This window comes from Chamaea fasciata, unplaced genomic scaffold (assembly GCF_029207755.1).
Source record: "Chamaea fasciata isolate MVZ Bird 193981 ecotype frontalis unplaced genomic scaffold, bChaFas1.0.hap1 SCAF_16, whole genome shotgun sequence".
NCBI classification, from domain to species: domain Eukaryota; kingdom Metazoa; phylum Chordata; class Aves; order Passeriformes; family Sylviidae; genus Chamaea; species Chamaea fasciata.
The window spans coordinates 12,055,307-12,070,224 of record NW_027094101.1 but is presented as its reverse complement, the minus strand read 5'-3'; the positions used below and the strand labels follow the sequence as shown (position 1 = coordinate 12,070,224).

The window sequence follows — 14,918 nt, the reverse complement described above, 5'->3', positions numbered from 1 at the left end:
AATATATAGGTGTGGCTGTGAAGTTGTTTAGTTGTCTTTGTGTTGTGATTCAAATGCTGTGGGTATGGTAATGTACTTTGATCTTACAGTAATGGGAATATAAAGCATGATAATAGCAAAATCAACCTTCTAATTATAGTTGTTATGCTAATATTAAAAAGTTTAAATTCTTTGATGGCCTTGATATTTAAATTTAGGACACCAGCAGGAGAGAGTTGGGAAGGACTTAATAAAATGTTTATAAGGGAAACTTTGTCCATCCTTGAATATTGCAGAAACCATTCAAGGAGCCAGCAGTCAGCTATATTAAAATTCATAGTGAAAACCCCGCAACATCAGAGTCCTCACAAGAGCAGCAAAGTCTTAACGTTTAGAGCACGAAGGAAACATATAATAGCTTCAATAATATAATGGAGAAATATGCAGAGGTACCCCGTATAACTCTGCTGGGAAAAATCCTTGCTGCATGTGGTAGTTAGCACCAGATCCTTGGGGAATCCAGCTTGGAGCAGCTCCAGGAATGGAAGGCAGTGCTTTTGGTTAAGCTGCATCAGTTTTACCAGCTGAGATTCTGATCCCCAAGTTCCACGTACTGGCTTTGTTTGTCAATCCCACAGTGGTCCTACCAGAAAAGGTCAACAGATTAAATATACTTTAAATCTTCCCACTGTAACTTCTGTTCAATGTTGTGTTTGCCTTCATCCTAATTTTTGATGTTCTGGGGCTCTGCACTGTTTTCAGCAGTTGCTGCATTTTTGGATGGGGGTCTGAACCCTCTATATTAAGAAAAACTATTTCTGTCTAGTTTAGTGAAGTTTGTGAGCAAAGCCCAGGATCTCAGGTCTACAAAGCATAATCACTGTATGTTAGTGGATTAACATTTCTTTCACATTTTAAATTTCCTGGAGCCAGTGCGATTCATTTCTTAAAATCCCCTTTGACCTCTAGTATGGCTTCCATTTTATGGAAGCTGCTGAGGAGGAGGGATTGTAAAGTTCTGGGACTCAAGGGTGAAATCAGGTGTGTGCCAAAATTCTGTTCTCAGTCATGTGCTGTGTGAAACAGTGGTGACAAGTCCCAGTGCCACCCAGCCTTTTGGGGAGAGGAGAGGACACACAAGAACACTCACTGGCCCCGTGTCCCTGCGTGGGTTTTCCACCCAAAATGACCTGAGTTTATAAATTCCCAGACACCTGGGAGCTCTGAGCACCTGAAGAGAAGCAGGGCCAGTGACTGCAGGAGAGAAAGGAGGTAGGAGGCTGGTGCTTTTGGAGGAGTGGGGAGTAGTGCTGACACGGAGGGGCTCATCTTTCCCCAGGGTGGGATGACTCCATGGAAACTTTGGAGGGAGCACTCCGGGTAGCAGTTTATTCTACTTAGGGTGGAATTGTGTTTCATGATAGTTACATCCCCCAAGTCTTAAAGAAAGTGTCTGAGACCCTTTCTCTGAATTTCTTCCTATTTTCTGCTTCCAGGTTCTGAATTTTCCAGTAGTAAAGTGGGCAGATCACTTATGGGTCAGGAATTTCTTCACAGAAGTACTTGTGTATATTGGACAACCATAGCAGGGGCAAGGCTCAGGCTCCAGTGATTAAAGAACTTAAACCCCTCAATATATATAAAATTTCTATTGTATAGTATAGTATGGTTTCACCAAACAGTTTCAAGAAAAGAGAAAGAAAGCATGTAATGTATTGGATATGCAAAAGGTCTGCTGGATAGAAAGAGCAGGTGCCAAAAGAGAGAGGTTTCTGTCAGATGTGGGGCCTTAGAGGCACACATTTGTTACTGCCACAGGGAGTACAGGGAATGGAGCAGAGGAAATTACAACATATTCAAACCTTTGAAGATAGTGTGATGCAGGTTCAATAACTACCCCAAAGGAAGAAAGCTCATCTAAATCATTTAATAGTACTTCTGTTGTCCTCCCCTTCTGTTCTTGTTTGAATTCAGGAATATATCAAATGTTTAAACATTTTTTTTTTCATAATTTAAAACCATCTTTATTACCATACTGGTAAAAAACGAGTTAGTTTTCAATTTGCTAGAAGAGATAAAAATTGATGTATAGGCTTGAGAGAAGCAATAGTATGCAGTGTGTTTGCCCTTGGGAAGTAGCTGCTCAGATGGAACCCAGCCATTTGGAGTCCGGGCAGCACATTTTTCTGACCCACACTGTCTGGGAGACATCAGAGAGCTCAGACTGCCAAAGGGTGCTGCTCCTGCACTTAAAAGGATTGCACTTAGCCCAGGGTGTGAGGATCTGGCAGGTTGACTATATCCAGCTGTACATTCAGATCAATGTATTTGTCATGTTATCCTTTCAGGTTTTATTTCCTTTTTTTCCTATCTCACAGCCAGTAACAGGTTTTAAAATTTTATTTTTAAAAAGTTTCATTTGTTTAAATCTGTGTTCTTTTACATCTGAAGTATGTATTAACAAGTGAAGTATTAACCAGTGAACGGTAAAAATTTGATCCTCTACTTTCACTGTTAATACACAAATTAAATTATGGAAGTGATTCTGTATCTTAATTGAGCAGGGCTTATTGTGTAATAAAGTTGGGTCTGCTTACAGTTCCTGTACTTCTTTGAATCATTAAAAGTGTAGCAGTGATGAGGAACACTAAACCAACCTAAAATGCACCATGAATTTTCATCACAGCTTCCTTGTGAGATTCTCAAGCCTTGTATGCTCGACAGAGTTAGAGCAGAGAGCCGGTTCCCTTTAAAGGGTACACACACATTTGAGAGGACTGAGCAAGGTGAGCTGTCCTTTGCCACCTCTGCTCTCCACCTGCTTTAGGCAGAAGGGATCTGGTGCCCCACAGAGCCAGCTCCACCCCAAAGGACTCTTTTTGCTGGCTCTGGGGCTGTCCTCACAAAGGGCTGACCCTTGCTTTGGCCATCAGCTGTGATGTCTGTGATGCCTCTGATGAGCAGTTTCCCCTCTATGTCTATGCAAACATCAGCATGGAATTTAGCTAAATAAACCCTGCCACTATAAGAACATTAAAGCCATCAAAGTGCTAAAGAATTTCTAGTAATTGCTACAAATAACACCTAATTAGTTATAAAATGTTGAACTGTATTATTGGACTCCAGCCTCTAGTCTTTTCATTCTCACAGTTGGTGTGCTGACCACTATCTAACTTCCTACTTTTAAAAGTTATGTATGGAGTTGTGAAATTAATTTTACAAAAGCAAAATAGTATCCTCCTGTGAAGCAATATAACAAGAGATGTTTATAGTAGTTGTTTTTTTAAATAGGTATCACTTTGGGTTTATATTTTTTTAATTAGTTTTTTCCCAGTAATTAGTAAAGACTTGGTTAAAAAAAAGAGTAAGATTTCAGAACAGTTTCAATAATATTTATCATTCCAAAGGACAAATTGCAGTTAGTGTTCTGGGGTCTTTCTTCAAGTACTAACCAAGTGTATTACCCTTGCAGATAATTCTATATTTTAACATCTGTGGATAGAGAATCTCTGGCTAAATGTTCCACTGTTCTGAGCAGAGATGAACAAAAGGAGCTTCTCAGTAACCACTTTAGAGGCAGTTTTTAAGGAAAAGTGATGTTTTCATTTAGATGAGAGGGCAGTTTAACATCTTCATAGGAATGAGTCAGAGGATTTTCTATGAACAGTAGCTGGTAAGTCTTCATTGCTACTGGCTCAGTCACTTTGAGGCAAGCATCTGACTTCTCCTGTCTATAATTTTCAGGGGTGGTAGCAGTAAATACAGTGACAAATTATGCTACCTATGAAATACAGAGTAGCTCTGTATTTATAATGTAAAATTTATCCCGCTTTGTTTCCTTTAAATGCATGTATTTATAACATTACTTGTTAGGTAAATCTCATTAGTTCCTGAAACTGTTGCAGATGACAAAATAAAGAGCAAAACTACCAGCTGAGCTTAATGAAAAGCTGAAAATACAAGAATGTACAATTTGATCACTAAGTTCACACTAACAGACAGTGTCGGTATTTCTGCTAGGGCAGAGGCAATGATCTGCTTTTGGACTTATGCAATCCTGTCCCTACAGTACAGACTGCAGATTCCTTGTTTTGTGTTGGATTTATTTTTTTCTCCCCCTAGAACGTGAACCTCTAAGTAACAGGGTTCACAGATTTCTAAATGAGAATTTCAAATCTCTTGATACATTGGAGGTGAAGTAATAGAAATAGATTTTGTTCCCTTAGGGCATAACTCGTCGAGGTTTTGTTGCCCCTGAGGGACGTTTGCTCCTGCATGGTTTTCAGGAGGATCCTTAGTACTTAATGCTTGCAGAGCTGTTTTTCCAGACAGTCCTTAGCCTGCATCCTTTGGCTGCTGGTTGTTAGGCTTGCATTAAGGCTGTGCAAAGCTCAGTGTCAGTTTTTGCTGTGCCTGGCAGTGCAGGGGCTGTGTGCAGCTGGGAGGAAACCACAGCCAAGTGTTAACCCTGCACCTGGGTTCATTAACCCTGCACGACACAAAAATACCCCAAGGAAGCTGGGTATATGCACATAAAGGAATTATTTGATGCTAATCCTTAAACACGGTTTCCACTAACCCAAATCCTGATTGCCTAGATTTCAGAAAGGACAAATCAGGATTTGTGCCATAATGAAATTTTCTGCATTTTGAACTATAGTGTATTTAGCGTTTCTCTTTTTATGTTACCTGGTTTAAGAAAGAATTTTGCAAGAGAAGGTTTATATTAAATTACTCATATCTCTAGCTTATTCTCCTAAGATTCTGCAAAAGACTTCTATGTATTTGGATGACAGTATATGAGAATATACTATGTCATTTTTTTTAATAAATAGCAGAAAATTAATTTTCTGATTGCAGTCATATTAGACATAGAAAAAGCAAAATATTTTAATTTCAATATCCTCCTTTTAGATGCACAAAGTAAATTGCAATTTAATTTTTTTTCAAAAGCGCTTTTTACATATTTTGCAGTAGTGCCCTTTAATAGCTATATCAATATATTGTTTTATTTTTCTTAGACTTTATAAATATATTGACATATCTGTAACACTAAACATGAAGCTTCCAATGCAAGAGTTTGTACATAGTCCATATCCAAATGTCACCATTATTTCATTTAAAAGATCCCAGCATGTCTACCTCATGATCCTTATGAACTCTATAATACTCAACACTTTTTCTTGCTACATTCATTAAAATTAAGCACCCTTCCCCTACCCCATCTGTAAACATCAAGTCAATTGGCAGCTAGCACATTTCCCAGTCAGCAAGCAGTATTGTGAATTTTATCTTCTCTTGCAGAAATCAATTCGTCTTCGTTGCAGCAGATGAAATTTCTTGTAACACCTCTGCAGGTAACAATCATTGATACTTCTTGATGCATCCATCCAGGTCTCAATATCCTTTTTCACATGCTGCATTTAATCGTAAGACAAAGCACAGGAAAGTCCGTAGTATAGATCTTTGGGATAGTTTAATGAATTTATAGCTTCAGCCTCTAGGTTCTGCCATATAAAAGCCATTAGGTTATTTTGCTGACTTTGGTGTTTTGTTTCCAGTTTAAGTATGGTGTGGCCTAGCGTGTGTAAGGATATGTTAAACCTTCTGATAAAAGCTTCAGGACTGTGACTTTCGAAAGTCAAACCAAACAGAACTGATGAGAAGAACCCAGGCTTAGATGTTTAGGACATTTTGTAAGTGCTGTGGATGTAACAATTTTCTTTTCAACTCGTTGGGGGCAAATGTTGCCCACAAGGGTATTGCAGACCCTAAAGCACTCACAAAGTCTATCCTATGGATGAGATAGTGGGAGAGAGGGTCTGTGCCTTCAGAGGATCGCTCTCTAGTAAGTAAAAAGTCTCGATGTACTATCATGTTGTAAGCCATGGGTACAGAAGAATGAACAATGTTTTTAAAAGGTTTATTTATATTTTATAAGTATATTGAATATGTCAAGAGGTTTTCTCTCTTTTAAGCAATAGAGTTGGCACAAGCTTAGTCTTAATTCAGGTAAGGATGGTGTTATGTTATTACATAAGGAATCCAAAGGGAAAAATAAATAGTAACCATGCCGGGACTTATTCTGCCAATAATGTTGTGCAAAAAATCAAGTTCATAGAAGCTTCTCATATTGCAGGATGAAAGGGTATATAGTGTGAAATCAAATGTTGGTATTAAGAAGTGTTTGCTGATAGAGTTTTATATTAGCAGAAATAAAAGAAGGGTGATGAGATTTCTGTTTATGCCATGATGATTTACATAGAAACAAATAGAGAACATTTATTTATGGAAAAGATGATCACAGCTAAACCCAAAATATGCTAAAATTGTTGTAATCTCTATATTAGCTGTAGCATTTTTGGTGGTAATCTGAAAAGTTCCTCGGCAGTAAAACCTGATTCAACATAGATTTTTCCAAGTCCTATAAATTATGAAGTAAATATATTTTGAAAAGCCAACATTTTTCACATTCTTCATATCACTCAACTTGGATTTTGGCATTGGTTATTTCACTTGAGCTTCCTGCTCAGCTCTTCACTGAAGTGAGCTGTAGTAGGGAGGCTGCTAATTTGTAAATCTAAGCTTCGCTGAGTAAGAATAAATATATTTATTTTAGCAATTTTTAAACTTGGAATTCTTGAGTTAGATGTGGGGTCTGTGGGTCCAGTTTTACAAAGTGAACCCTTCTAAGCAATAATTCTTGTTCTAGTAAAGAAATTTTTTCTCTCTCAATTCAGGCACAATTTAAGTGCTGAAGACTTTATTACAGATATTCCATGTATCACTTCTTTAGAATTCCAACCAAAAATATGTTATTCCTATAAAATATAAATGTCATTTATCAGTGCATTCAGTGAACTTTGCACAAAAGGAAATGGATCTCTCTGTGTATTTATTAAAACTTTTCAGTTTACCAGTTGATTACCTCTGTTGGATTGATTCAACAATAAGATATTTTTGCTAGGCATGGTTTTAAGTATATGATAAACACATCCATCACAGGTGACTGCAGGTGCGTTTTTTTGCACTAAATATGAAGGAGAAAGCTGATGAAAACCTGTACCTGCTGTTTCTTAAATACCTAAGTTTCAGTAATAGAATTTAAATGACTTTTGGCTTCATAAAAACGTAATTCTCTGGCCCATATTCCTGTGAGTCAAATTGCTAAAGTTGAATTTGGTCTTTTGGATTTGTAAGTTGACTTCCAACTATTTTATTATCTGATGTTTTATGTTTTAATACATGGAGCAAACATAGAGATACTTTGAGAACCAAAACTAACCTTCCTGTGGTTTTTCAGATGCATGCAAAACACCTGCAGTATGATTTTGTAGTGCCTTTTTAGTGCTCCTAAGCTCAATGACAGTAATTCTACTGTGTTTGTAAAGTTGATATCAAATGAAGATACCTATAAACATGCTCAATGTTTGAAATGTGAGTATATGTATGTTTGTATTGCTTCCCTGTAAAGGATATGTGTGTTTGTGGATTAAAAATAGTAGCATTTAAGAAGTAAAGCTTTGGTTGGAAGTAAAGCTTTTCAAACTTTAAAGCTGATCATCAACTGGAAATGGGAGGTCTTGGGTGGTTCTGCTGGTAATATTCACTCTTTCCTTCTCAATCCTTCATCGTTCCTGCCAGAGGACACTTAGCCCTCAGCCACATGGTATCTCTTTTTATTTGGGAATAAAGTAGTCTTGAGTAGATAAATGTGTTAATGAGCGATTTGTGTCCATAAACACATTTCTATTTGTGTATCTCTGTCTGTTCTTGAATGCACATTGTAACGGGAAACCTCCTCAGATACCTGACAGAGGGATCCTTCCATGGGAAATTTAAAATCATTTCACTCTTGATTGCATCCAGTGCATTCTGAGGCTAAAAAATAATTACTGTTCAGAAGAGAAGTTCTGCACTTCTGGGATAGATCTTCTCTGGCAGACATGATTAAAGGGTTTGCAAGCAGATCTGAACTAGAACTGAGACAGGGAAACTATCCGAAACCTCCTGTTGGTTTGATGATGGAATTTTAACAAGGATCTCTGAGGACCTTCCTCTAGCAAATTCCTGACAAAAGTTGCACTCGGGGAGAATTAATCCTGAGGTTCTTTTCTGATGGGGTCAATGGGCATCTGCCCTGTCAGTCTCTGGATAAATCAGAATGAGACCCAGAATAAACCTGTGGTTTATTTACGTGTTGGTTGCAGAACATTGTTCATTTTGCAGCTTTATCATTCTTAGTGAATTTTTCAAATCAGCGCTCAATCTATTTTTTCTTTCTCTTTTAGATTTTATAACATCAAAATTCATAGTTTGTAAAGAAAAAGCATTTTTAGTGTCTTTTGCTTGTGCATTCTCAGATGTACCTGCAAATGACATTTTATATTTTTTGTGTAAAAAAGGGACAGGTTTATTATTTTATATTTATATTCTCTCTCTCTCTCCTCTTCCAGTTTTGAACTGTTATCCAGCCTTTATGTAGAAGCAAAAAAATCCAGTGCTGATGCATGCTTGGTATTATTTTTCTCCCAAGTGTATTTGCAGTTTATGATTTTGAAATAACAGAGAGAAAGGCAAGGGTGTATATATATACAGCTGAATTTGGAATGAAGTATGCTGGAAGTGGATATAACATCTGTCCAATTGTGACTGTATTTATTTACATTTTTGAGCAGAATCAGTCCCAGGAGGAAGGATTCTCTGTGTGTGTGTCTGTGTGTCTGCATGCAAGCAAAAGAAATGCTTTATAAAGCTTTAGAAGTTGACAGTCTTAAATTAAGTTATTGACCTCCATTTGGAGGAAGATACAGTCTCCAAAATAGATTAAACATTTTGAAAGGTTTAACTTCATAACTCCAGGAGAGATGTTGAATAAAAGCAAGCAGCTTCAATAAGCAAACCATGGGGTTTGTGCTATTGAAATATTTGAAGAGAATATTGGCCATTTTTAACAAATGCAATTGCTCCAGTCACTGCAATTTTCCTGTATACTATCATTAACCTGTCAGCACTAACACTGCCACAAATTTAATTCATTGAACAAAGCAAATATGGAGATACTTATTTAAAACAAATTAATATTTGATGAAGTGCTTAGAATGGCTGCAGTGCCTGTTGCGGCAAACCTACCTCTGCCAGGGTAGGAACATAAATAATTGCAGCTGGTCAAAATTTTGCCATGTGAGCTTACATGCATCTCATTGACCTGTTCAAGTGTCTGGTAGGAGACATTGATTAGATCGTACTGTTACAAAGACTCTCTTTGAGAGTCCAGTCCAAACTCTTTGGGAGAATGCAGATTCAGAGGTGTTTCCTTCAGCCTGTTAGAATTACTGCGTGAAGACAGTAATATGCTCAGTTGAGAGAGGTTCTTCCTTTTTACTATTGCTGCCAATGGGTTTGACTTAATTTCTTGAGGCAGTTTGGAAAAATAACCCTTTTCTATGGATGCTTTTATTATTATGCTGTGCTCTTCTGCTAATCAAATAAAAAATGAAGATGAAGGAGCAGCTGTATGGTCTTTGTGCTGGTATTTATTTAAGGCTGTACTTCTGTTCCCTGTGAAAAATAGCAGATACTGAAGTTTTTGCTCTGGAAAGACTAGGAAATGTTGCACTAATGCACAAAATTAAACTTCTTCTATAAATTCAAGTGTCCTTTATGTTGGCAGTTTAAACTTGCATTTACTGCTGCTATAAATAGTTGCTTGTATGGAATTCTAGTTGTTCCAGCTTTCATTGCTCTGGGTAGTTGCGTGCTGAAGATGTTCAGCTAGTGGACCAGTTGATAAAAATCAGTAAACACTTTGATTACCCTCTGTTCTCCTTTCACGAGGCTTGATGAATTCCTTTTTGTCAGGCAGTGGAGGGGCTGGCAGGCCTGGCTGGCGTGGCTGTCACTGCCTGTGTGACAGCTTGCCTGCCCGGCGCTCGCGGTTCTAGGTCAGTTCGCATGGCTGCTCACGTGTGACAGCACAACAAGATTAGGGAAAGCTGAGGTCCTGTGATTTGTAAATGGAGGATTTGCAATGTGAGGCTCCTTTGATAACAGGAATAGTGAATAATCTGGGTTTGTCCTCAACAAGTGCCTATAGGCACGTGTGCATCTCCTGTGCTGGTTTCTTTAATGAAGCAATTAGGCTGGTTTTTCTCTGGTAGGCTAAAAATAGAGCACATGAAAGATGGTTTGTGTGTGTATGTATGGATGCCTGTATACAAGTCCATTAAATGAGCAAGGATTCAATTTTAATAGCTTGAGATTGTCATATTGCAAATAAACGTAAAACAACGCTACGGTTGTGGAACTTTATGCATGATCACTAAAGACTGCTTTAAAATTTAATAAATAAAGTACCCAGTAAATTTATTTTTGAGCTAGGTAAGAATTTCTCCAAGCTTTATTGCCCCTAAATATAAAAACAATAGTGATATAACAGAAAATGCTTTACAGACCTAAGAAATACTTTCTTTTCATTGGAATAGAGCTGGGTTTAGGTGTCACCTGATGGCAAGCCTCAGTTTGCCCAGTCTTTTTTTTAAGGAAGTTTGTGTAAAATCTTAGTTTCTTGGATAGAAGCTACACAGAAAGGTGGTGCATGGAATTCTTTTAGACTTTTGACTAGGCATCAGCTTCAATTCCCACCCTGGTGTGAATCCAGACAGCAAGACTAAAACTGAATGAGAGTTTTTAAGCTGAGATCTGTGCCTAGGATTGCTCCCGTTTGCAGTTATCCGGCATCAGTTCAGGGAAAAGTGCTGCTGTTTGTTACCCTTCTATGTTTCTGCAAATTAAACAGTATCAATCACATTTATTTAAATGTTTTCGAAGTTGGCAGCTCAGCTTTGGCCTGCTGCAAACATCTCACAAATTTTAAAAGAAGATACAGGCTAGCAAACAGAAGCAAAATTAAAACCACTGTCTGAGCATCAGTGAAACTCCTGCAAAACATGCCTGTCAATTAGGAAGGAAATTAACTGGCCAAACTGAGATGTGACATACATAAATAAACAGCCAAGAATTGGAAATTCATCTCTACAGAAAAGTCTGCATAGGCTTCTCTACTGTCTCCTTTCTCCAGCTTGCAGGAAAAAGTAAACAGTGCTTTTAATATTTCATCAATGACATATTTATGAACATCCTTTCATGGAAACCTTTCATTATTGCCCTCTACCCATGGTAGACCCTGGTCAAGTTTCTTATCTCTGAGAAAACCTAGGAATGTGCTAGTACTATAGTGATAGGAAATCCCTTATGGCTCTGCAGGCACACAGGAGTTCAGCCCTGCAGTACACCTTGAAGTTTCACTCATTATTGTGCTGCCTGTCACTTCCCAATTCTTTCTCTGCTCCAGATCACAAATCTGTAGCACATTATAGGTCATGGAAGAGGAAGATGCTATGAATAAAGTATGTGATGGTCCTCCCTTGTAGAGTGACCTCAGTGTTTGATAGCGTGCATTCAAAACTTGCCAAGGAGAATTTTAGCATTCTTAACCTTCCCAATCAAGGAAAATGCCTGGAAATTGCTTTTATCAGCAGATTTCAATTTCCTTGATCTTAAATAAAAACTTCAGAGACATCTTTGTCCATTGCCTTCTGAGGTAGAGAGAGACCTGTTGGTGATTCAGGTGACTGAAATGCCCAAAGTCCCTTGGTGTTAATGTCTAAAATGAAGTTAATTAGTTGGTTGCACATTCTTTGAACACCACAAGCAGACACCGTCCTACTGCAGTGGGATGAATTTCGGGTTAAAGGGCTATCCCTGCTGCACAGGTTTGAACCTCTGAGCCTAAAATTCTGCTCATCTGTGCGGTGTGTGACTGGTGTGCGTAGGGAGGAGCTGTGCTGCTTGTGTCATCTCTCTTGGGATCATCACAGTTCTGTGACCAAGAGGAAGAGCACCAAGTTAGTTATTGGAATAATTTATGTATTTCTGTGATATTAAGGCCAGGCAACCCTTGACTTCCTTGTATTTCTTCCAGAAGCAATTTTATGACTTGATTGTTCGATTACAATCAAAGCAGGTGAAGAGTGGATGATATTTGGGAAGAGTTAGAAAGATGAGCTTTCCAGTGGTTCATGGGCTTTGTTTGTAATATGGCTGTGGTCAGAGTTAGATTGATCTGAAGCAGTGACCAAGTTCTAACTTCTCTCTTTATACTTCTTAAGCAGACTCATCATTTTCTGTAGTTCCTCCAGCGATATGTAGACTTGAAAAAATGGGGGGCAGGTGATAATGATAAGTAAAATTTGTGTATGAATTTCTTTAAAATTCTCCTTCTATACTTCTCAAATCACTTGAGAGGAATGTGTTAACTTGATTCGTATTTTTTGTGGTGAGTTTTTCCTTATTAATTCTGTTATTAAGCCCTATAGTGTGTATGTTATTTAGGAGCTTCTAAATGTCTCCCCTATTGGAGCCTCACTGACTGTCCCAGATGTGTATGGAAATACAGCCATACTACTGAAGAATTTAAAATCCTGAAATGGAAATTAGGGTTAGAGAGGCACAGAATTCCCCAATTTTTAAAGACTTCAACAACACCTACTACGGATAACTTAGAGAGATACTCCCTTTCAAAGGCCCTGATAAAACAAATACCACAATTTTCCTTTTTTAATAGTTTTTTGTTTTTTAAAAAATGATTAGTGAACAACAAACTTTTTGTCCTTTCATGTAGTATTTTAGCATTTTTAAACCCTCTGCTGAAAATGCTTGAAGAGATTGAGGCATAGTATAACTACAGGGTTTATCATGCATTGGTGGTTGCTTGTGGCTACATTTACTGAAGTTGGCACGGGTACACTGGGGTTTAACACTCACTTGTTTCCCAGGAAGTTGTTAGTCCTGTTATTTAAGAACCAGTATCAGTGTGATAACAAAATGCTAGTAAACTTTTTTTTTCCCCCCATGATATCCTGAATGCTTGTGCCAGACATAATGGAAAATAGAGGAACACACCTTGTTCTAGTTAGTGATGCATCAAAATTGTTCATCAGCTGTGTTCTGGGACAAGAATTTGTGCGTATTGCTTTGGATACATTGTTTTGTCATCCTGTAAAATACACAGAGAATCCCACTGACTATGAATTTATCAAAACCTTACCATTGGCACGTCCTAAATTTTAGTAAGTTGTTTACCTGGACTGATAATTTGCAGTGTAAACTATCCCAAAGCATTTTAAATGCCACTAATTGTAACGGGAAGTAAGCACGCTGGCATAACAGTGAGTAAATGAAGCAGTGTGTGTGGGACTGAAGCAGCTTACTGATTTGCAGTGTGACAATATAGTTTAAATCCTTCATCCTATTTTCAGCCTGGAAATCAGAATCTATTCTGCTAACCTTCTGAGCTTCTAAATTTGGTGTCATGCAAGGGCGTGTTTAAAAATTAGCATTTAAAAAGAAACCCACTTGCTTTAAGTTTAAGCTGACACTGTTCCTTTCCTCTGTGGAAATGAAATTTATTAATCATAATAAAACCATCATATTCTGAAGGTAGAGGTCACCCTGAGGAGAAAAAAAAAAAAAGTCTATTCATCACAGAGGAATTTCAATGCACTTTTTTTCCCAGATAATATCTGAGCATGTGTTCTTTCCCCTTTGGAAATATTTTCATCCATGTTTGTGCTTACATATGTCAAGTGTATTCAGGAGCATGCAAAAATGAAAATTGTGCAGTTGAATTTTATGTATTTTCTTTTACAGAAGATTTGGAAGAATCCCTTTTACATTTTATTTTGTGTTTACGTTGCACACATTTGTTTAAGTGGAATTTCAATATCCTGTAAAAGAAAAACAAGTGTTTGTTATTTTAACAAGAATTTAAGCATCACTAACTCTGCAATAACATTTCTATGTTAATACCACAGTAAAAGCTTTAGCATTATCATAATATAAATACAAACCATTCTTTTTAAGGAGCAAGGATTAACTTTGGTCACAGTTCTCACATCAGGATTTCTTCAAAACCCTTTTGTTTTAAGAAAGGGACATGACTTACATAGAAGGGTGAAAAAAAGCAATGTAAAACACTGACAATAAGTGATTACTGCTTTGGAAAAAGGGTCATAAAAATGCACTCAGAAGTCAATACTGGGTTGAAACAGTAATATTTTCATCCTTTGAAATTGCTTAATGTGTGTGTTTATCCATATTTTCCCCTCAGTTGTCAAGATTTCTGTTGAATATTGATATAATAATATTATTAGCAACATGGTGTATTGCATCAGTGTTGTAAACTCGCCAGTTACTTCAGTAGTTGGCTTAAATATTATAATAGTTTAATACAGCCTGAGTCCTGGGGATTCAGGCTTGGTCCTTCCTTATAAAAGGCCCTTGCATTTGGGCTGCTTAAAGCCATCCTAGGTGACCTGTTGGGCTTTGTTTTGTGAGGCAGTGGGACACAGCCAAGGATCCTGCAGGAATGGGATGTGGGATGGAGGCAAAATGCAGCCCTACCACTGGACCAAAATTGATGTATTTTTTACAGATATAGAATTACAGCCCTTGCTCAGCATTGCAGTCATACCAGATAATCAGGAAAAAGGGGGGAAAAAAAGGAATTCCCATTGCTTTAAAAGTAATAATCATGGCATTAAAGCATGTAAAATAATAGTACGTGCAATTCCTCTTGTATGAAAGATATGAGGGAAACATGTCTACCTTTAAAGTAATTGCTTTCCCTTCCTAGATGTTTTCCTACTGTTGGAATGAAATTTGGCTGGAAAGAATTAAAATTCTAATGGTATTCAAAATGTATTTTCAGACTTTAAAAACTGGCATAGAGCAGTGATGTCTTCTTCCCTTCAGTGTAGGTGAACAAGACACCAGGGACTCTCTTGTGGTTCCATCAAAGCTGAGTGTTTTAAATCCCCAAATCATGTTTGCATCCTAATACGGAGGGTTGCCAAGGCTGAGGTTTATGGAGTTTCTTC

At 37.6% G+C, this 14,918-nt stretch overlaps 1 protein-coding gene across 37 annotated transcripts in view; it reads left to right on the top strand.

Moving 5' to 3' along the window:
* RBFOX1 (RNA binding fox-1 homolog 1) overlaps window positions 1–14,918 on the top strand; it is a 1,151,565-nt gene that overhangs the window by 1,131,237 nt on the left and 5,410 nt on the right. For 9 of the 37 annotated variants that reach the window (XM_066197682.1, XM_066197683.1, XM_066197675.1 and 6 more), the window contains one exon: window positions 5,284–5,336. The exons of the other annotated variants lie outside the window; for them this stretch is intronic. In XM_066197682.1, the coding sequence (XP_066053779.1) occupies window positions 5,284–5,336 (53 nt within the window). The remainder of the gene's footprint in view (window positions 1–5,283; window positions 5,337–14,918) is intronic. 37 annotated transcript variants of the gene reach the window in all.